The sequence below is a fragment of the Chlamydomonas reinhardtii genome, chromosome 2 (assembly GCF_000002595.2).
Source record: "Chlamydomonas reinhardtii strain CC-503 cw92 mt+ chromosome 2, whole genome shotgun sequence".
Lineage (NCBI taxonomy): Eukaryota > Viridiplantae > Chlorophyta > Chlorophyceae > Chlamydomonadales > Chlamydomonadaceae > Chlamydomonas > Chlamydomonas reinhardtii.
Window position 1 is genome coordinate 1,787,906 of NC_057005.1, and position 21,102 is coordinate 1,809,007.

The 21,102-nt window shown below is 66.3% G+C and overlaps 3 protein-coding genes across 5 annotated transcripts; 2 read left to right on the forward strand and 1 right to left on the reverse strand.

The window, feature by feature from the left end:
• The first annotated feature begins 1,427 nt into the window (after positions 1 to 1,427).
• On the forward strand, positions 1,428 to 5,272 carry CHLRE_02g086800v5 (uncharacterized protein). Its single transcript, XM_001701691.2, has 3 exons — positions 1,428 to 3,448; positions 3,636 to 3,845; positions 4,098 to 5,272. Exons 1-3 carry the CDS (start codon positions 1,769 to 1,771, stop codon positions 4,335 to 4,337), a joined length of 2,130 nt encoding a protein of 709 aa, XP_001701743.2. The 5' UTR covers positions 1,428 to 1,768; the 3' UTR covers positions 4,338 to 5,272.
• Positions 5,273 to 5,703: 431 nt separating this feature from the next.
• Positions 5,704 to 8,220, reverse strand: CHLRE_02g086850v5 (uncharacterized protein). Its single transcript, XM_043059349.1, has 5 exons — positions 7,986 to 8,220; positions 7,792 to 7,896; positions 7,411 to 7,611; positions 6,606 to 7,166; positions 5,704 to 6,255 (listed from the first exon to the last, which is right to left on the reverse strand). The coding sequence occupies exons 1-5, from the start codon at positions 8,130 to 8,132 to the stop codon at positions 6,205 to 6,207; spliced, it is 1,065 nt and encodes a 354-aa protein (XP_042926983.1). The 5' UTR covers positions 8,133 to 8,220; the 3' UTR covers positions 5,704 to 6,204.
• A 137-nt stretch (positions 8,221 to 8,357) lies between these two features.
• Positions 8,358 to 20,613, forward strand: CHLRE_02g086887v5 (uncharacterized protein). Of its 3 annotated transcripts, XM_043059350.1 has the most exons (17): positions 8,358 to 8,570; positions 8,642 to 8,811; positions 8,887 to 8,982; positions 9,112 to 9,189; positions 9,282 to 9,615; positions 9,743 to 11,811; positions 11,967 to 12,157; positions 12,304 to 12,869; positions 14,462 to 15,052; positions 15,239 to 15,417; positions 15,594 to 15,690; positions 15,892 to 16,832; positions 16,958 to 17,080; positions 17,298 to 17,465; positions 17,706 to 17,996; positions 18,178 to 18,503; positions 18,736 to 20,613. In XM_043059350.1, the coding sequence occupies exons 1-17, from the start codon at positions 8,552 to 8,554 to the stop codon at positions 19,478 to 19,480; spliced, it is 6,984 nt and encodes a 2,327-aa protein (XP_042926984.1). In that variant the 5' UTR covers positions 8,358 to 8,551; the 3' UTR covers positions 19,481 to 20,613. The 3 variants fall into 3 exon arrangements, with proteins under 3 accessions (XP_042926984.1, XP_001701744.2, XP_042926985.1); XM_001701692.2 differs by lacking the exons at positions 14,462 to 15,052; positions 15,239 to 15,417; positions 15,594 to 15,690; ... (4 more) ...; positions 18,178 to 18,503; positions 18,736 to 20,613 and adding an exon at positions 13,540 to 14,187; XM_043059351.1 differs by lacking the exons at positions 8,358 to 8,570; positions 8,642 to 8,811; positions 8,887 to 8,982; ... (3 more) ...; positions 11,967 to 12,157; positions 12,304 to 12,869 and having other exon boundaries at positions 14,238 to 15,052.
• The last annotated feature ends 489 nt before the right edge of the window (positions 20,614 to 21,102 follow it).

The following is a 21,102-nucleotide window of genomic DNA, read 5'->3' on the forward strand; positions in this document are numbered from 1 at the left end:
TGGGGATGGCTATGGGTTTCCTGCCGGAGGAGGCTCCAAGTGCCTTCTTTCGTGAGGAGTTGTGGTTAGTGCGCCCGCCTGCGGGGATTGCGCCACCTGTGTGGGATGTGGTGTGTCTCGCTGCTATGTCTGCCCTGGACTTTGGTCGGCAGCGTGTGGTTATGGCCGCGTTGGCGGCGCGAGCGAAGCTGCCGTCGGCCCGGGTGCTGAGCATTGGACTTGCCGTCGTAGCTGACTTCTGGGGTCGTCTCCAGACGTTTGTGACTTTGGGTATCAGGCCAAAGGGTTGGGACGCTGTGCCGTTTGCGCATCCCTTCATATCTCGGGCTGTTGGTGACGGCATGGTTTTGCGCTTGCCGTATGACGCTGATTCCCCGCCCCCCTCGCCGTGAGAGGTTGTGCGTGGTTGGTGGCTCTGTGTGTGGGAAGGATGCACGTGTGGGCGACCGTTCTAGTACCTGGACGCTTGCGCCCTGGTTAGTGCGTGCGCTGTGCGTGTGTCCTGTGGCCTAGACGTTTCCCGGCACTCCTGTGCCTAGGCTTGTGGCGTTGAGGCACAGCGGTGGGGCTCTGGCGGGTTGAGGCTTGGCTAGGACTCACTGTGCGCGGAGTCACACGGACTTTGCCCGCGGGAGGGTTTGCAGCAAAGTCGGGGTTGGTGGAGTCAAGTTGGGCCCTGATAGCATGTGATGGCTCGGCGTCTTCGGGTGCTGGGACTGTCCCCTCTGTAACATCCGCATCCTTACGCGTGCCAGTCAATAAATTTGTTTTTCTGACTAAGGCGTTATGACCGCAATGTAAGGTACTTCCTCACTGCGTCCACCTACCGCCAAGAGGTGCAGTACCTGTTGGGCAATCGGGGAGGGAGTTCGGGGGAGCCTTTCGGAACGTGGCGGACACGGGCGCGACGTGGCGATCTTGGGACTGGCGTGGGCGTGTCCCACAAGACAGGCCACCTAATGCCACAATGCCCCGGAGCTTGCCGCCGCGCACGGACCATTACCACTCAGCCACGACGATATGAGCCCTTGGACATGTTTCGACCCTCGCAACTCGCAGGCGCTGAGTGAGGGGTCCGCAGCATGTGTGCCGATGGACCGACGGTTGGGCCCCAAAGTTGCCGATGGACCGCTGCTCGCAACTGGATCAGCTGGTCCCACGACACCAGCGGTGACGGCTGGATAAGCATCCTCCACTTCACATAGCCACTGTCAAAAAGCTGGCGAAGTCGGGACCGCCTCCGTGTGTGTACCGCCAGGGTGTGCGCCCCGCGACACGCGCTTCCCATCGGCTTCACGACGAAGTCGAACCCCTGGCCTCGCCCGCGCCCGTCGCCCTCGCCCTACCCCCGCAGATCCTTAGCAGGGGCGTGGGAAAGGGCCGCTACAAGAATATGATTGAACGCGCATCCGCTGCAGGGACATCAACTGGCGCGCTAATCGCGTGCAATTTCCTAACGATCGTGCCCTTTCGTGCCCTGCACCGGTTCTCGCTTGCTACATAGTAAACCATAGATTTCTATAAACCTCGAAGCAGTTTCTCCTCGTGCGTCATTGACGAACAAGACACATCGGAAACACATTACCTCAAACAACCGCCAGCAAGACTCTGCGCGGTGCTCCATTTGGGGCCGCATAGTGACACGGGTCACGTCTAGGTACTTGTCATGACGACAGTCGCGGCGCCCGTCGCGCGCTCTGACTGCGGATATGTGTCGGGGCGGGCTGAGAAATCTGGCCACTCTAGCAGCAGCAATACTAGACCTGTGATGCCGCTCACTGGGTCGTCAAGCAACTTGGCCGCAGCGGAGGTATTCTCGGCCATCGTGCGGGACTCTTCACCTGGCGTGCCCGGTCGTCGCTCGGGCGAGCCGGCACCTTCCCGCAGCGTGTCCACGCTCTCGGCGGACGACGGGCCCCTGAGTTTGGACCCACCCTCGACGACGTGGGCCGCAGCCCTCCCCGCTGCACACCTTGCACGCCCGCTGGTCGACTTCGCATCTTGCCCCTCCTTCAAAGAGCAGCGCGGCAGCAAGCCCGTCTTCATGGATCGCCACCAGACGCTGCAGCGCGTGACAGAGGAGACCGCCAACGCGCTGCAGGCCGCCGCAACGCTGGCGGAACAGGAGGAGCAAGCTGAGGAGGCAACAGCCGCTGCTTTCGAAGCCGATTCAGATCCTGCCGCGTCCGCAGCTTCAACAGCAGCGTCAACGGCGCCAGTGGAGCGCTGCCCATACCTCCCCGGCTGGGACATCTCACACTCGTCGATCTGGAGCCAGCTGGAGCAAGCAGTGCTTCGAAACATCCTGCTAGAGGAGCTGTACGGCACCCCCTCGCAGCAGGAACAGCAGCATGGCGCGGCAGCAGCCAAGCAGGAGGCTGCTGCGGCGGCTCCAGCCGCCCACCACAACGCGCACGTGCACGCGCAGCACGTACTGACGCAGCACGAGCGCCGCCAGAGCTTCCCTCGGTGCCGTGTGGTTGGCGGCAGCCCAATCCGCTCCTCTCCGGCGTCGCCGCTGCACGCCGCGACCGTGGGTGCCAGCGCCTTCCCGGAGCCCAACCCGTTCGCCAGCCAGCACGCCTACCACTCGCTGCTCTCGCCTGCAGGCACCATGACACGGGAGTCGCCCAGCTCGCCGGCGCGCGCGCCCGCGTCGCCGCCGGTCGCAGCACCGCGCGCCGCCGCCGCTGCCACAGCCGCCGTACCCAGCTCGCCGTCCATACTGAGCCGGCCACCGCTTGCGTCCCAAAGCCCTGCGCGCCTGGCTGCCAGCAGCGGCGGCGCAGCCGCCGCTGCCGACGTCGCCTCCCCCGCCGCGCCCGGCACAGCTGACGCCCACGCCAGGCCGGACGTGCTGGCCAGCGTCAGCGAGGCCGGCGCCACGGCGGCCGCCGCCGGCATGACCATCCTGAACGACCTCGTGCGCGAGGTGCTGCTGCAGCGCTCCGACACCCTTGACCGCCACGGCGAGGGCCACGGCCATGTGGGTCATGTGGGTCACGGCCATGGCGTGGAGCAGCACACGGAGCTCCGTGGCCTAGGCCCCGACTGCCCCGCGCTGGTGCCCTCGACCTCCTTTGGCTGCGCTCGCTCGCTGCTGCGGCACGTCAGCCGCCGCTGGGGCGCCGCGTCCGACTCTTTCGGCTGCTCCTCCATGGGCCGCTCCTCCTTCGGCCGTGAGTCCACCGTCCTCGATCCCGCCGGCTCGTCCACCTCAAACGCCAGCGGTGCCGACAACGCTGCCACCAACCAAAACCCGTTGGCGAGTGCGCTGCGTTCCGCGGCTTCACACATCGCCGCGTCGTTAAGCGGCGGTGCGGCAGTGGCCGGCGTGGCGGCTGTGTCGTCTGTGACGGCGGCTGTGGCGGTGAGCAGCAGCGCGGCGCTGCAACTGGGCGGGCACGCGCTGGCAGACGGCGCCGATCTGCTGATGAACCGAGTGCAGGTGAGCAAAGGAGGTACCTTAACCATGAGAGCCCGCATCCATTGGGTCGGCATGTGGACGGGAGCATACCAGAATTGGACGGAGCGGGCATGATGCATGGAAACGGTTAAGCCGGGGTCCCGGTATCCTCAGCCGCTCACGGAGCTCTTGTGCCGGGCTGCCTCCCAACCTATCAACCCAAACACAGAACACGGTGGTCGGCAAGGTCTCCGCGCTCGCAGCCGACGCGGTGCTGGGCAAGGCAGCGTCGCGCAGCGCCCGCCGGGCCTTCCGGCAGCGCCTACGTGCCGCCGCCGCCGGCGTCAGCATCGCCTTCTTCATGGCCAATCACATGGCCGTCACCGACACGCTCATGTCGTTTGACCTGGAGCACGACTTCGTCACCAGCGCCAAGACGGTGGGTGCAAGGGCCGCTGTGGGTGTGGGGCGTGGGTATGGGGGCGTGATGCGATGTCCATTGGTACTACCCAGTACCCACAGCTGCCTACAACGAGCGATCGGCCACTGGCGGGGGCAGGAGGGCCAGGTGGCGGGCGGGGAAGAGGTAGACAGACGCCGCAGTGCCATGCGGCAGCTACGTGGGACCCTTTGACCTTGATATGGTACTTACGACTGCTAAACATGGTCATGCGGGCCTTTGCTTGTGCAGATGCTGGACCTGGTAACGAGCGCGCCGCAGCTTATGGAGAACGTGCGCGAGCTGATGCAGATCGGCGTGGCAGTGACCATGGGCGCGGCACAGCGCGGAGCCGTGGCGGCGGCGGCGGGCGGCGCCGTGGGCGGTGCCACGCAGGAGGCGGCGGTGGCGGCGGCTGGGCAGGAGGGCGTGGTGGGCGAGCTGCTGGCCATGGCGGAGAGCGTCGCAATCGAGGCGCAGGACCAGAACTAGGAGGTGGGGCAGTATTCTGTTGTTGTTGATGTTGTGTAATGGATGGGGTGGGGTGGGGTTGGTGTCTGGTGGGGTAAGCGGCGTGGTGAGCACGGCTATGTGTGGACTGGTGGAATCTCTGGCAGGGGATTTGCATAGCCGCTCAGGTGGTCAGTGGTGGGACAGCGGGAGCAAGTGTCAGGTCAGGGCTTGTGTATTATTGGACGTGCCAGCTTGCTTCAGGCTTCCATGTTCGTGCTGTACGGTACGGTTTGTACGTTAAGATTGGATCGCAATGGTGATTGTTTCCTTTGGCGGCGCCATTTGCTCCGGCCCGGGCTGGGCCTTTTACATAATTTACTGACGCCTAATGCGACATGCCAGTAAGTACTGCTTTGCGTTTGCGGAATTGCATGGCGAGCAGCACGAAGACAATGAAGCATCATTTTGAGGAACCAGCAGTGTATGCAAGTAAGCCCACAAGGGCAACCATGGGACAGATGCCATCCACCAATGGACGGGTACATGAGCGAGAGCCAATTAACAGGAGCAGCCAGCGAGCACGCGCAGGCATGGCGGCAAGGCAAGGGCGGCGAGCTGGTGACACGGGGGAGACAAGACATATGGGCCGCCGTATGTGACCAGCTGCGTTGGGATATGGACCGTGCGGATTAGGTGTCTTCCGCATCGTCGGTGACTTGGACAGGCGTGCCGTCTGTGCCCGAAGGGGAACCCAAGCTGGCACGCGGGCGTGTAATACACAATCCCAACTTGCCCCTTAACCTGTCTCATTGCACACAATCCCTCCAATCCCTCCAATCGGCTTGCCGGTTGCTTGCATCGCACCCGTGTCTGACAGTTGCAAATGTTTCTACCCTGGGGACTAGCTCCGTGCAGCGTTGCAATGAGCCGTGAGCACTGGGTGTGCAATGGGACAGTTGTAAGGCAGGTTGGTGAAGTCCCGTAGCGTGCAGTTGATTCCCAAACCCCAGCAGATGGCAAACAATTTGCAACGGCAGGGCAGGAGTGCGCGGCTGGTCGAACGGATTTACTGTACCGACGAGTTGCTGGCTAGCTGAAAGTTTGCTGATGCGCATTCCTCACACTCCGGGCGCCCCGCCAGGCGTGAGCACTGGGTGCATGTACATGGTGCTGACAAAGGCGGCTCTCCCCCCGTTGTCATAACGTGTCTGCCGTTGGTCGTTTCAAGTGGACGGTCGGAAGTTCGGACCGTGGCTTGACCTTTGGCGTTTTGGAGGAGTCTCGAAATGGAATCGTGCGGCGTGTTGGCTGTGCGACGTTGCAATGCCCGGCCACCGCCAAGGCGCACGCCATGCGGGCTAGCGCAGTTGGCAGGACGGGAAGGGGGTCGGGAAGCCAGTCTGGATGAAGGCATGCAATCTTGCAACGGACAAGCCTTGGGCACTTGACACGTTCCCTCTCTGTAACCTTCAGGTGGCGCTAGTCTTCAATGGACTAAACGTGTTCGGTCACACCCTGTGTTCATTCTCGGCACTTCGGCCACATCCGCTTATAATAGCATGTCGCTTGCAGCGCGCGCATCAGGTGCAGCTACTGCACACAGCCCCAACAACAACCAACAGCAACGACCTTTGCGCATCATTCCGCTCAGCTACTATCGTTCATAGGCCCGCCCGCCCTATGCGCATGCATCCAAAAGTGTCCCGCATGTCATAAACAATAACGACAGAACTCTCGTACCACCTCTTTTGCCACCGCAGTGTCCTTGTCGTGCCCACACCAGGCCCCTTCCTAAATCCCTCGCTCCACTCCCTCCCAAACCAAGCATCTGCAGACTCTCGCCTTTCGCTACCGCCGTTGCTGCATGGCGTTGCTGCCTGCATCCAAGACTCCCGCTCCCCGGTGCTCACTGCTGCTTCACCGCGTCCCTCCGGCTTGCCATGGAGTCCACAAAGTTCTGTGTTGGGGCACAAACACACAAGAAAGCATTGTAATGTGTAACCCAGCAAACACGTGCGCCATGCGATCAGCGCGAGTAGGCGAAGAGACGGGTCGCAGCAGGTGGCGGCTGACAGGGCAGGGGCAGGTGATTGGGGTCCAGGTGCGAACGGAAGCAACCCCGCTGCCGCCAGCGCTTCTGGCCCCACCGCAAACCCCGCCGGCCCACTAACGCCGGCCCACTACCGCGACACTGTCATCGCTTCTACCCACACGCACGCCAATGGTCTCGAGCCACCCTGATACCATCGCCGCTGCCAATGCCAATTGCGATGTTCGGCCCACTCACAATCCCCCGCCCCTCCCTACCTGCAGTCGTGCCAAACGCGCTAGCGACTCCGCGTCCTCCTCAACTACAGCCGCGGCCGCAGCGGGTGGCTGAGCCGCCGCCGCCGCCACGGCCGTCGCCGCTGCCGCCGCGCCCATGACAGCGTTACTGTTTTCCGTGGCAGCGGCTGGAGCGCTACTGGTGCCGGCAGGCGTCCATGCCTGCGCCCCCAAGTCGCCCGACACGTCCTCCACGACCACATACGAGTTGCTCGCGCCGCTGCTAGCCCTGCCGCTAGTGCTGGCAGGAGCAGCCGGCGCTGGTGCTTGGTGGGGCTCGGCTGCGGCCGCGGGCGGCGCAGCTGCCGCGGGTGCCGAGGTCGAGGCCGGCGCCGCTGGTGTAGCTGCGGCTTGCGCCGGCGCCGGCGCCTGGGCAGCCACCGCTGGCTTGGGAGCCGCCGCCTGTGGTGACTGCGCCAGCACCTTGGCCTTGGCGGCCTTCAGCCCCTCCTCCACCGCCGCCGCGCTGCGCTGCTGCTGGTCGAACTCCTTCTGCCGCAGCGCCAGCACCTCGGCCTCCTTCTTCTCGCGCTCCTCCATCTCCTGTGACCCAACCGTCAGCAAGGAACGACCATGTTACGACATGTCAGGACAGTAAGACGTCGCGCCAGCTGCAATACCGTGTGGCCCTGCGTTCCTGCAGGCCTAACGGCTGGCGCCAGCGATGCAGACGCCCACCAATAAATGCACGTGCTTGGCGGTGCACGACCCTGTCCTGTTGACCACCCTCTGCCCGCATCCCCCCGTTCCCAGCACCATTACAGCTTTGAGATGCCGCGCCACTCGCCTGCAAGCGCTTCGTTGCGTCCTTCATTGCCTGGTTGGCCCGCGAGATGGCGGGAAACCAGGAGGCGTTCTGCTCCACCAGCACCGTGGCACCGAACAGCGTCACTGCGCTCCCGATGAACACGGTCCAGACCCGGCCCTTATCAAAGCTCTGCTTCGGTAGGGGCTTCGCCATCTGGGTCACTTGCGCCGCGGAGACAACCTGCGTCCAGAAAGGCCCAGCCCGCCGGGGAACGATGGTGACGTCGAGGGGCAAATCGAGAGCCTAGGTTCGCCCGCAGCCCCGCCAGGCCGTCATATCATGGATGCAGGACAGCACTCATACGTTTTTCACCCGCGACTAGTAAGGAAAACGCGTTCCCGGCGATCTTGTGCCACGCACCTGCATCTCCGCGTGCGCCACGTCGGGTGACATCCATACTAAGCCCGAAGCAAGCACCCCTGCTGCTGCAATGCGTAGAGCCCGACCGAAGGTGGAAGCAGGGCCCTGTGCAAACCAGGCAAGCAATTCTGGGTCATTCCACAACTCCTGGGCCCCATCAGCTTATCCTTCACATCAATCCCATCTTTTCGCACCTGCTCCTTTCCATCACGAGAGCTAGCCGCCCGGATCTCACAACGCCCGGAGCTTGGAAGCCTCAAACTCCGAACACAGCCCCGGCAGGGCGCAGACGTGGATGCAAATGGATGCAACCTTGGTTTGGTGGGTTGTAGCAGTGCCATTTTAGGAGAAAGAGGTGTTGTTGTGTGTTTGGTGCGAGCTATGCTGGTCGCCAAGCTCAACGCTTCTTTCTAATTGATTTGATATTAGTAGTAAAAATATACCAAGGCCAGTCCTGACATTGGTTAGGCCGGGACAGGGAGCAGCCTTGCTCCATGCCGGGGCCCAGGTCGGTTTTTGTTGGCGAATGCGTACTTGTAGGTGCGATATATCGCTGAGTTATTGTTAAAGCTTAACCACGTTACTCTAGGAGAACTAATCAGAGCTGACGAAGCTCTAGAGAGCTGATAGCCGGCGAACTAGACAAGCTTACGCAGCAGCTGCTGCTGCGACCTCGACATGGTTTTGTAGCGTCAGCAGCATCAACATCAGCTTGCCCTTTTACGGTTTATCCTGCTAAGGGAGGAGATCTCCAGCAGAAATGTTCGGTGGAGCATTTGGTAAGCCTGTTATTCTGTTTGCAGCATGTCATAGCATTTAGTGACTGTAATTGGCCCTGAACAAACCCCAGGCGGCACCACCGGCTTTGGCCAGCCTGCTGCACAGCCTGCGTTCGGCGCCCAGCCAGCACAACCGGCAGCTAGTCCGTTTGGCGGGGCATTTGGTGCACCTGCTCAGCCAGCTGCGAGCCCGTTCGGCGCACCTGCACCGGCTGCGGGTGCGCCCCTGTTCGGCGCCCAGGTAAATCGCGCGCAATTTGCTGTTCCGCGAGCACAGCCGTCTAACAGCGATCCATGCCCCCACAACTTCCAACAGAGTCCGGCACCTGCTTTTGGTGCCGCGGCACCGGCTGCTGCGCCCGCGTTTGGAGCACAGACCACGACAGGCGGCTTCGGGGCTGCAGGCTTCGGGGTGAGTCAGGGCCGGTGTCCGTTCGAAAGGTGGCACTCGCCAGGCCCGCGCAGTCCCGAGGACATGGGGGGTTTGGCCACAAGGGCACAGTGTTCTGACTCCAGTGAATCACGGCCCTGCCCTGTGCAGGCTGCGGCCAAGCCTGCGGGCTTCGGTGGGTTCGGGGCAACTGCGGCGCCTGCAAACCCATTCGGCGCCACCACGCAGGTGAGCCTCTCGCGCGAGCTCTTGCACACGTCGCAGTTTACATCAGCTCCAGCTTCTTGCAGCTTCTCACTTTGCCTTGCCATACCATGCAGACTCCTGGCGCTTTCGGAGCTACGGCACAGTCCGCGCCCGCATTTGGCGCGGGCCTGGGCACTGCCCCCTCGTTTGGAACCACGCTGAACCCCACACCTGGGGGCTTCGGTGCAACCTCTACGCCGGCTTTCGGCGCGCCGCAATCTGCGGCGGCATTTGGTGGCTTTGGCGCCTCCAGTGCGCCGGCGTTTGGTGCACCGGCTGCGGCGGCAGCGAACCCGTTCGGCGCACCAGCTGCCGGCGGCTTCGGCGCTAGCGCACCGGCGGCATTTGGCGCGGCCCCTGCAGCGACAGGGTTTGGCGCCCCTGCTGCGACGCCCGCGGCCCCTTTTGGTAAGTCGGTTTGGGCGTGTAATGATAGACGACCTGCGTTGGATCGCAAGCACCAACATAGTACCCAAACATTTGAGAAGCGGCTAGGACTGTGATGACTGACGTTTTGCCGTTTGTCGACGCGCAGGGAGCACCACCAGCAACCTCTTCGGCGCTCCTGCGGCCGCGCCCTCGCCCTTTGGCGCGCCCGCGGGCGCGCCCGCGGCAGGCGGCTTTGGTGGCTTTGGAGCCGCCGCGCCCGGCGCCCCGACCACTGGCACTCGCAATGTGCCGTACTCGAAGACGAAGGACCCTGACGCCCCGGCGGGCCAGGTCACCTTCCTCATGTCCATCTCGGCCCTGTCCAACTACAACCCGCCCAGCGCCGCCAAGTCCCACGAGGAGCTGCGCTGGGAGGACTACGAGGCGGGCGTGAAGAACCAGAGCGCCGGCCCCGCGCCGGCGGCCGCCGGTGCCTTCGGCGCGCCCGCCCCCGGCACCACGACCGGCTTCGGCGGCTTTGGCGCTACCGCCACTCAGCCCGCTGCGGGTGGCTTCGGAGCGCCGGCGGCCAACCCCTTTGGCGCGCCCGCCTCCTCGGCGCCGGCTTTCGGCGCCAGCTCCGCGCCGGCCTTTGGCGCCACCAGCACGCCGTCGCTGTTCGGCTCCACGCCCGCCGCCGCAACCCCCGCCAATCCTTTCGGGGCGCCCGCCGCCACGGCATCCGCCTTCGGCGGCTTCGGTGCGGCGCCAGCCAGCCAGCCCTCGCTGTTCGGCGCCAACACGGCCACCACCAACGCCTTCGGCGCGACCGCGGGCGCCTTCGGCGCGGCTACCCCATTCGGCGGCGCCGCCTCGCAGCCGGCGTCTTCATTCAACTTCGCCACCAGCAGCCCCAGCACCTTTGGCGCCGCCTCGGCGCCTGCTAGCGGCGGCTTGTTCGGTGCGCCGGCCTCCGCAGCCTCGCCCAGCCCATTTGGCGCCACCGGCGCCTTTGGGGCCGTGGGCTCGCCTTTCGGCGGCGCCTCCTCCGCCTCTGCCCTGGGCACCAGCACCTTTGGCGCCTTTGGTGCGACGGCGGCGAAGCCGGCTTCGCCCTTCGGCGCGCCCGCCGCAACCACCACGCCCTTTGGTACCACGGCGCCCGCGACCGGCGGCGGCCTGTTTGGCGGTTCCACGCCCTTCAACTTCAACACCGCGCCCGCCGCCACGCCGTCGCTGTTTGGCGCCTCGACTGCGGCCGGCGGCACCATGTCGTTCACCTCCAACCTGTTTGGCGGCAACACGCTGGGCCAGACGGCGGCGCCCACCGGCGGCCTGTTTGGCGGCGCGGCGGCCGCGGCGCCGGCGGCGCAGGCGCAGCCGCCGACCGTGGCGCAGCCCGCCTACGGCGCTTTCAGCTCGCTGCCCGCGGTGCCTGACGCCAAGGTGGGCATCACCACGCGCGGCGCACGCAACGGCAGCATCAGCAACGGCGCCAGCAAGGCCAGTCCCCTGCTGTCGCTGCGCGCCACGCCCGTGCGCTATGGCGCCTCGGTGCGCGCACGCTCCGAGCAACCGCTCAACCTGGGCGGCGCCGCCGCAGCCGCCGGCGGCGGCGGCCTTGTGGGCGTGCTGGGCGCCAGCGCCCGCGTCGGCGTCGGCGTCATGGGCGGCATGGCTGGCGCCTCATCGGACCTGCTGACGCCACAGGCGCCTGGGAGCGCCGGCGCTGCTGCGGCGGCCGCCGCGGGCGGCAGCGGCCTGCTGCCGCTTCGCCAGAACCCGCACCGCCTCTTCATCGCCGCACCGCCGCCGTCCACCGAGGCCGCCGGCGGCAGCAGCTTCCTGTCCCCCGCGCGGCCGGCCTCGTCGCACCGCGGCGGCGGCGCCACGCCGCCCGATGGTTACCATGACCCGCACCTGCACGGCCACGGCCACGGCCACGACGATGACCGCTACGCCGAGACACCTGCCGGCGCGCGCACCGGCGGCAGCGGCCACAACGGCTACACCAATGGCTACGCCACCGGTGGCGCGGGCGCGGGCGGGGCCTCCGGCCCCGCCTTCCATGACGCGCCGCCGTCGGAGGCGCACCTGCCGCGCCTGGGCCGTCTGGTGAGCGAGGGCTACACCTTCAGCCCCAACGTGGATGAGCTGCGGCTGCTGCACAGCCAGAACCCCGCCAACCTGGCGGCCGTGTCCAACTTCACCGTCTCCCGCGCCGGCGTCGGCCAGGTAAGACAGCTGCCGCGTGGTTGGCGTTGGCATTGCTTCCTTCACATCCCACAAAAGCATTGCGTCGGTTGCCGCACTACTCGACCCAGCCATATCTGTGCGCTTGTTTACCGTATCTGATGTTGTTGCCTTCTTCGCCCTGTGCCTCCGCGCAGGTCCGCTGGGTGGTGCCTGTTGACGTGCGCGGCCTGGCGCTCGCGGACATTGTGGCCATCAGCTACGGCGAGGTGGCCTGCTACCCCGACCCTGCCACCAAGCCGCCACAGGGCCAGGGCCTGAACAAGCCCGCGGAGCTGACGCTGTACGGCGTGTACCGCAAGGACAAGGAGACAGGCGCCCTGATCAAGTAAGAGTGATAGACAGCGGCGCGTTTTTACGCTGTCTGGCTAGTCGCTTCCTGGGTCCTTAGAGCAGCCGGTCGCATTGTAATGCTTGTGTATGTCTGAGGCGCCTTTAACTTTGTTGCTCTTTCCCGTTGTGTCTGACTTGCAGGGACGGCCCGCGCGCCCAGGCGTACGAGAAGGCGCTGAGGCAGATGTGCGGCCGCATGGGCGCCAAGTTCGTGTCCTACAAGCTCGACGGCGGCGTGTGGAAGTTCGAGGTGGAGCACTTCAGCCGCTACGGCCTGCTCGACGAGGACGACGACTACGTCGACGACGGCATGGGGGTGCAGGGCGAGGTGGCGCCAGCGGCGGCGCCGCTGGCCCGGCCGCCCCGCGTCGGCGAGGAGGGCGTCGGCGAGGCGCCGGGCGCCCGGCCGCCTCGCGGCGGCCGGCTTGGCCTGATGGGCGCCGACGGCGAGGAGGGCGCCGGCAATGTGCCACTGGGCGCGGCTGCCAGCCCTGCTGCGGGCCTTGTGGGTCGCGGCCTGGCAGGTGTGGGCCTGGGCGGCTTTGCCTTTGGCGGCGGGCCGGCGGCCAGCGCTGCCGGTCGTGCGGCGGGCGCGCTGGCAGTGGCGGCCATGCCGGAGGACTCGGGAATGGAGCCCAGCGTGGGCCCCAGGAGGCTGCTGGGCGCGGAGGGCGGGCTGGCGTCGGAGGCGACCAGCGGCGCGGCAGGTGGGTGGTGGTGGCTGCCGCGCTGGCGCCGGGCCTAATGGGGAGGGGCCTCACGAGGGACCGGATGCAACGTGCCTCGCACGCACTCACGCGGCTAAGCATGCTGCCCCAGCGCCCACCTCGACATGTACATGAATGCGACTAGGAAATTAGCGATGACATCATGAGCGCGTATAGCGACGCGCGAAAATGCAGATGGACGCAACACAGCGTAAAGGCCTTGAAGCCGTCCAGTAAAGACAAGCGCGCATCGAACGAACATTGGCATGGAGGTGCTATGGCAAGCGCGCCGTCGTTGTCATTTGCATGATGCCAACTGCGCCAGCACACGCACACTTGGATGACCTGTTTATCGCGATGTGCTGACGGCGCCCAACCAACTTTAAGGCGCGGCTTGCAATCTCACTGGAACCCCAACATGAGGCTTTGCACAAACGTGCGCGCAATCTTGCTTGCAACAGCATGACAAGTGCCCGCCCCAAACTAGTGCGGCAGCCTCTGTTTCCCGACTGCGTGCGTGCTTTGCCTAGCTGCAGTCCAAACGCGCGAAGCACCCCGTCACCACCGCTTCGCCGGCACTCCGTCCTCTCGAGGCTCTGCCACCCGTGTCCGTCGCTCCTTTCTCACGGCACGCGGGCGCCCACCCACTGCCCACCCTCCCGGTGCGCAGGTGGCGGCTCCGTGTGACGTGGACTGGAGCGGCGGGCACGGGCGGCTGGGCTTCTGGTGGCGATAGACGGATACCGCGACTGTACACCGCGGCGTGACGGGCGCATTGGACGGACAGCTTGCGATTGGACCAGCTTGGACGCGTTTCGTCTTATACTAGGTTATTACTGGGTGCCAAGTTTGCCTCTGCAGGTTGCGGTTTGGGTGTGACTTATTATGTAGTCTGTAGCGGAAGACAGAACATTTGTGTGGAATTGAAAGTGCGGTTTCAGCCGGACAAAGCGGGAATCGGACATGGGCGCACGTCAGATGCGTTAGACGTATCGACCGCATGCGAGGTGTGGGGTCAAGGGCCGGGGCGCCTGAGGCAGCACGTTGTGGGTGGTGAGGGTTGGTGAGGGGCATGACAAGCGTAGGTGACATGCCAGTGGCGGATTCGTGCAAGACTCATAGCGCGGTGTCAGCAACGGGCGAAGGGCTACAGCAACCCGCATGGACCCAGTCGAATACCTTGGCGTTGCTCCTATCTAGGTTGAACGAGCAGTACAATCACGTTAAGAGCGTACGTGAGCGAGAGCGTGCACTTACAGGCGGGAGAGGCGTGGCGGAGCGAAGGAGCGGTTGCCTGCTTTTGTAACAGGGTCCGGTCGTGACCATAAAACCATTTCTTGCATCCGTGTCTACTTATGCTGGCCTTCGACCGGCGCCAAACAGTCTCATTGTCACTGCCGTTTGCCGTTGCTTGAAATCAGCGCCGGCAACCCCAAAAGGACAACCAGCCGCCCGCAGCAACAGCCAACACCCTACACAGCACCGCAGCACGTCACCGCCAACAGGCATCTCACGACCCGCAACCTGGCTCCAACACACGCGGTCCACTCATCACTCACATACCTGCTTCTACACCACACCACACCGCACAGATGACCAGGATATGTCCGAGGCGCGCGCCCAGCTGCGCTTCGGCGACGACCCCACCGCCGAGGCCGAGGTGTCGGGCGGCGTGGTGGGACCGCCCGCCGCCGGCGGCTCTGTGATCACTGGTTCCATCGCCCTGGGCGGCGGCGGCGGCGGCTTTGGCGGCGGCGCCGCCGATGCAGCCATGGCGGAGCCGGCCCCGGCGGCGGTGCCGCTGCAGCACGCGCTGCCGGCATCGCTTGCGCACGACCCCGTGCGCGTGCGCGCGCTGCACGACGCCTTTTTTGGCGGCGGCGGCGGCGGCGGCGGCGGCGCAGCTGCGGTGGCGGGCGATGGCTGGACCCACCAGCAGCAGCAGCAGCCGCACCACCACCATCACCAACACCACAGGCAAGCGCTGCAGGCGGCGGGCTCCATGATCAGCGGGGCGCTGCCGATGGGCGGGGCCGGCGAGGCGGCACGCGCCGGCGCCGCCACGGCGGCGGCGGCAGCGGCAGCGCTGCGTGAGGGCGGCGGCGCCACCAGCGCGGCGCCGAGTGGCCCCATGGCGACCACGTGGCGGCGCCCGGCGGCGGCGCTGTCGGCTGGCGCACCAGGTAGGTGCTCCCCATCTGTTATAGTTGCTCTGGCCTGACAGCTGTTTCATAGTCAGCATGCGGCCCGCCATGGGCTGAGCAGCACCTGCTTGGCTGGGGCGGTCTGCTCAGGGCGTCTGCTCCCTGTGGCTGTTGACACGAATGTGCGCCCCTCGCGCCCCTATCCTTCCCTGCCGCCACTCGCAGCGGCGGTCATGGCCCGCGGCGCGGCACTGCTGTCAGAGGTGGGCGGCGGAGACAGCGGCGGCGGCGCGGGCGCGGCGGGCGCGGGCTCGCCCATCAGCCTGGCCCTGGCGCGGGCGGTGACGGTGCGGCCGTCGCCGTCGGCACCGGAGGGCGCCGCGGGCGCGGTGCTCCCGCTCAAGGTGTGCGGCCGGGCGCTCTGGGATAGCTGGCATGTGTGGCGGGGCTGTGGGGAAGTAGATATGAGGGCAGGGAGCACGTGCGGCTACCGTACATGCCTTGGAAATGGTTGCCTGGCACCGCCCTGGTGATTCTGAAGGCAACACGTGTCTTCCTCCTGTTGCCGTTGCCGCTGCAGGAAGTGGCCACGGCTCGCTACCTGACGGACGCGGGTCTGGCCATGGGCCGCTCCTTCCGTGTCGGCTGGGGCCCCGGTGGCAAGCTGGTGGTGCCGGGTGAGTTGGCCCGACAGGGCGCCGCGATCTGCGTTAGCCCGGGACGAGCACCATGTGTTTGTCCTGGTGCGCCCCCTACTGACTCCACACTTCCATGAGGGTTTGGCTCCATGAGACCTGCGGGTTCCCGCACGCACCCATCGCCGTCGCCTGAACTAGTCCCGCCTGCTGGCCCCCCATACCGCTGACCCACCCCTCCAGGCGCGGCGGAGGCCACCACCGCCACCGAGATCTGCGTCACGCGCGTCCGCGTGGAGGGCGAGGGCGCGGCGTACCGCGAGGTGTCGGGCAGCGGCGCCGCCGACGCCGAGGAGGCGGAGGGACTGGAGGCCCTGCGTGAGCGCCTGCGCGCCGCGCTGGAGGTCCACCTGGCAGCCAGCAAGCCGCGCGAGTCGCTGCCGGCGGCTGGCGGTGACGTGGCGGTCACGGATGCGAGCGGTGACGTGGCGGTTACGGATGCGGCGGACGACGGCGCCGCCGCGGCGGTGGCAGCGGCGGCGGCGGCGGTGCCGCCGCACTGGCGGCTGTGCGTCGACAACCGCGAACTGGCGGTTCTGGTGGAGCGCTACGTGCGCGTGTGCGAGCAGCAGCTGCACAGCATGCTCGGCGGCGGCAGTGGCGCAGCCGATGGCGGCTCCTCCGCCGGCGGCGCCGCGGCGGCGGCTGCCGTGGATGCGGACCATCCCGACGCGGCGCGGCTGCGCCATGAGATCGACACGTGGCGTTTGGTGGAGGTGCTGTTTGCGCGCATTGACGGTGAGGTGCCCGAGGAGGCCGCCGGCGGCAGCGGCGGCGCAGCGGATTTCGTGTCGCTGTCCACGCCGCCGGCAACCCCCGGCAATGCGCTGGCGCTGGTGCACAGCGGCGATCACGACATGGCAGCGGCCGCTGCCGGCAGCACCGCAGGCGATGGCCCCGCGGCGCCGCGCACGCTGCTGGCGGCGCTGCAGCGGCGCGCAGCGCTGGGGCTGTGGCTGCAGCGGCAGGCGCGGCGGCGTGTGGAGGAGGACCTGGCGGCGCTGCCGCATGGCAGCAGCCCGGCGGCGGTGGCGCTGCACCTGCTGGCGGCGCACCAGCTGGCAGCTGCGGCGGGCGCAGCGGTGGCGGCGGGCGACACGCGCCTGGCCCTGCTCATTTCGCGGGTGCGTTGGCAGCGGCAGTGGCCTGCATGCTTTTGCGTATGTGTTTGGATGGAATTGTTTACCACCCATGCAAGCACAAGAGTGGTTTGACCTGATATGTATGTCCATTGTCATGTTTTCAACAGGCGGGCGGCCGCAGCTCAGCCAAGCAGCAGCTGGCGGCGCAGCTGACGCTGTGGCGGCAGCAGGGCTTCAGCGAGCACATCGCGCCGGAGCGCCTGGCCGCTTACCACCTGATGGCGGGGCAGGTGCGGGGCCCCTCTCTGCATGTGTGCTCCTTCCTCGCGATGCCTCGTGCTGGGCCTGCTAGCGCGCCCTGAAGCATGTGCACCGCCTTGAGCCTGACCTTACGTGCCTCTCGCCGCCTTACAACGCCGCGCCGCCGCAACTGCCTTGCCACAACTTTACCGTTTCGTGCCTAATCATGTATGTACCTCCCGTGTGTCATACACCCCCACCCTGCAGGTGCTGGAGACGCAGCGGCTGCTGTCGCTGGACTGGCGGCGGCTGCTGGGCCTGCAGCTGTGGTACGCGGCGGCGCCCACCTCCTCGCCGCTGACGGCGCTGCAGCGCTACCTCATGGACCGCCACACCGAGCCGGGCGTGGTGCCGCACCCGGCGCCCTACCACGTGGTGAGAGCGCGGGCGGGGCCGGCAAGCCGGGCGCGGAGGAGGGGGAGTAAGAGTGGTATGTGAGAGGAGTGGGGCGTTGAGGGTGCTAGATGAATGGCTGCAATAGACAGAGACGAGGTGTACGTCCGGTGCAGCCGGGATTGGGTGCAGGGTTGGGAGCAGTCACGATGGACGCTATCGAGTGTCGGTCCATCTCACTGTCCTGTCTTGGCCTCCGGCCTCAACCCGCGCGGCCTGCAGGAGGGCCTGCAGCCGTCAGCGACTGGCGCCGGCAGCAGCACCGGCTCGGGCGGCGCCACTGACGTGCAGTGGGAGCTGCTGCAGCTGTGGAGCACCACGCCCGCCGCCGCCACCGCCGACTGCCTGTCTGACGGCCGCCTGGCCACCGCGCCCGGCGTGGCGTCAGCGGCGGAGCGCGCGCGGGAGGGCTGGCTGGCTGGAGGCGGCTGTAGCAGGCTGCTGCGATGCGCCGGCTACAGCCCCAACCCGCTGGACCACAGCCTGGCGTGGCACCTCATGACCTCGCTGCAGGTGGGGGAGGGGGCAAGAGGCTGTGTGGAGGCGCGGGGTGTGCACGGCTGTCCGGCGGGGTGGGGGGGGGCACGGGCGTGTGTGCTAGCATGCGCGCACGCCTGCCGCATCCGTCGCACCGCCTGTTTACGTCCGCTCATCACCCGGCACCCATCCGCGCCCACCCACCTGATCGGCACAGGCCTGCCAGGTACTGCCCAAGCCCGGCGCCGCCGCCGGCCGCCACGGCGCCGACGCCCACGCCGGCTCCCCGCCGCCCGCCTACGAGTCCGAGCTGCTGGGCACCACCCTGGAGTTCATCTCGCAGCTGCTGCTGGCCGGCGGGCTGTGCGAGTGGGCGCTGTACGTCGCGCTCACCATCCCCGACCTGCCGGCCGAGGAGGGCGGCGCGGGTGGAGGGGCTGGGGAGGACGGGGAGGAGGAGGGCGCGGGCCGCAGCCCGGCCGTGCGCACACGCATTGTCCGGGAGCTGCTCGCCATGACGGCGCCCGAGTGGATGGGCGACAGGTGCGCGGTGCATTGGCAAGGGATTGCAGGTTCTGTCACGACGCATGGAAGGTGTCCAATTCTGGCATGTGGACGGTCGGCTATACCGTAGTGACGTGAGGCTGCTGCTGGAACCGGGTTGAATGTGCGACTACGCATGCTGTCTTGCTACGCTATGCTACGACTTGCTTGACACATGGGATTCCTGACCTTTTCTGGCATCCGCCCCGCAACTCCCCTGGTGTGTCCGCAGCACCCGCGAGGCCTTCCTAACCAACACGCTGCGCATCCCCGCGCCGCTGCTGGCGGAGGCGCGCGCCACCTGGGCCCACTATGCCCGCGACGACGCCGGCCGCTGCGCCGCGCTGCTGGCCGCCGGCTCCGTCGCGGCCGCGCACAACGTCTTCTCCTCCTCCGTCGCGCCCGGGCTGTTCTTGGCGGGCGCCTGGGAGCAGCTGGCGGCGCTGGTGGCGGCGCTGGAGCCCGCTGCGGCGGCACTGCCGGCCTGGTCCGCTGGCGGCGGCCTGTACGGCAACTTCCTGGCGCTGTTCGGCCGCCAGCTGACGGCGGCTGCGGCGGCGGCCGCCGCGCCTCCGGGCGTGGGCATGCAGGAACTGCTTGGCTTTGCGGCACAGGTGCAGGAGGCGCAGCTGGGGCTGGACCCCAGGGTCGGGGGCGGCCCAGCCGCTGCCGCTGGCGGCTCCGCCGCCGGCGGTGCCGCTGGCGCGGCACCGGTGGTCGGCGCCGACGAGGGCGCGGAGCGGTCGCGGCTGCGGCGGCGGCTGGTGCTTGGGCGCATGGCGTCGCGCGTGCACGGGGCGCTGATGTCGTGCTCGGTGGGCGGGCCCGGCGGCGCGGCGGCGGGCTGGGAGGAGCGCAGCGTGGGGCTGCAGGCGGGGCTTGCGCTGCAGGGCTGCCTGGCAGCAGAGCTGCAGCTGGGCGGTGTGGCCGTGGCGGTGGCGGAGGCGGGCGCGCGCGTGGCGGCGTGCTCGTCGTGAGCTTGAGGCGTGGTCTTTGTAGGCCGAGCTATTTGACAGGCCGTAGGGGGGTTGCACGTGGCGGCATGCTTGGATGGTGCCGGTGGTGGTGGCGGAGTATCTGCTGAGGTCTTGATGTGCGTTGAGGGTCGTTAGCGAAGCTCCGGCTGACTTTGGCAGGCGAAGCGCAGCACGTACAGACAGTTGCTAGTATGGTATCTGAACACAGAATGAGTGCCAAGCGTTGCGGCATCGTTGCGACTTCAAGGACGGATTGTCAGAGCCGGCCGTAAGCTTGCGAAGGCGAAGGCTGGCTCCTGCTAGGGTAAGCAATAAGCAGTGAAGCTGGACCGAATGCCACAACTGCAGGGCAGGGTGCAGGTCTTACGGATAGCTTGGGACAGAGGTGTGTGTATCTGCCGGTGCTGAAGCATAGCGGCGCTTTTGGAATGGCATGGAGGGCGCTAACAGGTTCAGTAATAAGTTGCGCGGGTTGTTGCGCTTGGGGGCCACTGCCCTTGCACTTGAAGAGAGCTGGAGCGGCCAAGGGAATGCCTAGCTGGCGAGCTCAGAGCCTCAGACGGCCCCAGTGCTCGTATCTTCCTTCTTTTCGACAGAAATTTGCCCCAAAACGCCTCCGGCGGAAGAAATTTTTGATTCCTGTGGCCAAAAATCTGTGGAAACGCTTCAGGTTTGGAGGGGTCTTTCTGAGATTCGCAGAAGACATTTTAGGGCGTTTCTGTCACTTGTTCGGGCCCAAGGCAAGGGTGACTAAGGTCTATCTACGGCCGTTTCCTGCTGGCACCATGGGGGCACACCAAGATAGGGCAGCCTTCTACTAGGGGAGACATTCCGTGGGTGGGTGAGCGTGATGAGCGTGAGAGAGGGCGCTGGGGTTTGGGGATGGGCCACGTTTTGCCATGGAGCCATAGAGCCGGTGCTTTTTCAGCCCTCACGCTGCAAGGGCACATCCCGTGCGGCGGAATACTTTGCTGTGCCGGAGCCGAAATGTGGGATGGGGGCAACAGCAACCTCACCCCGCATGCTGTGACAGCGGCACATGCGGTGCGGCGGAATATTTTGCTGTGCCAGAGCCGGAACGTGGGATGGGGGCAACAGCAACCTCACCCCGCACGCTGTAACAATGGCGCATGCCGTGCGGCGGAATATTTTGCTGTGCCTGAGCCGAAACGTGGGCTGGGGGCAACTGCAGCCGCATTTGGCACGCTGCAGTTTGGACAACCTTGTTTGGCATTACACCGGATGCTCAGTACCAGCCATGGCTTGCCTCTGGCCACTCCCCTGGCCTGACACGAACCGTGCATAGGTCGGGGGCGTAGCCCCCGGAAAAATTTTGGGGATGAAAGATGCGGCGGCAGCGGGTTTCTGAAAATCAAAGATGCCATTTTCCGGAAATCTGTCACTGGCGCCGCACCTGCCTTCTTAAGATATGAGCACTGGACGGCCCTTGACTTACTGTCAGCGTTGCAAACGTGAGTGCAAACGTGTCGCCTTCGACCCGGGAAGTGCCAAAGTTGGATGCAATGCGCCCGCGTGCCAGGGCGTGGCAAAGCTGAACAAAGGTGGGGGACCATGTCGGTGGCAGACGTGGTCCACCGACATGGTCGCACAACCGGGCCCGA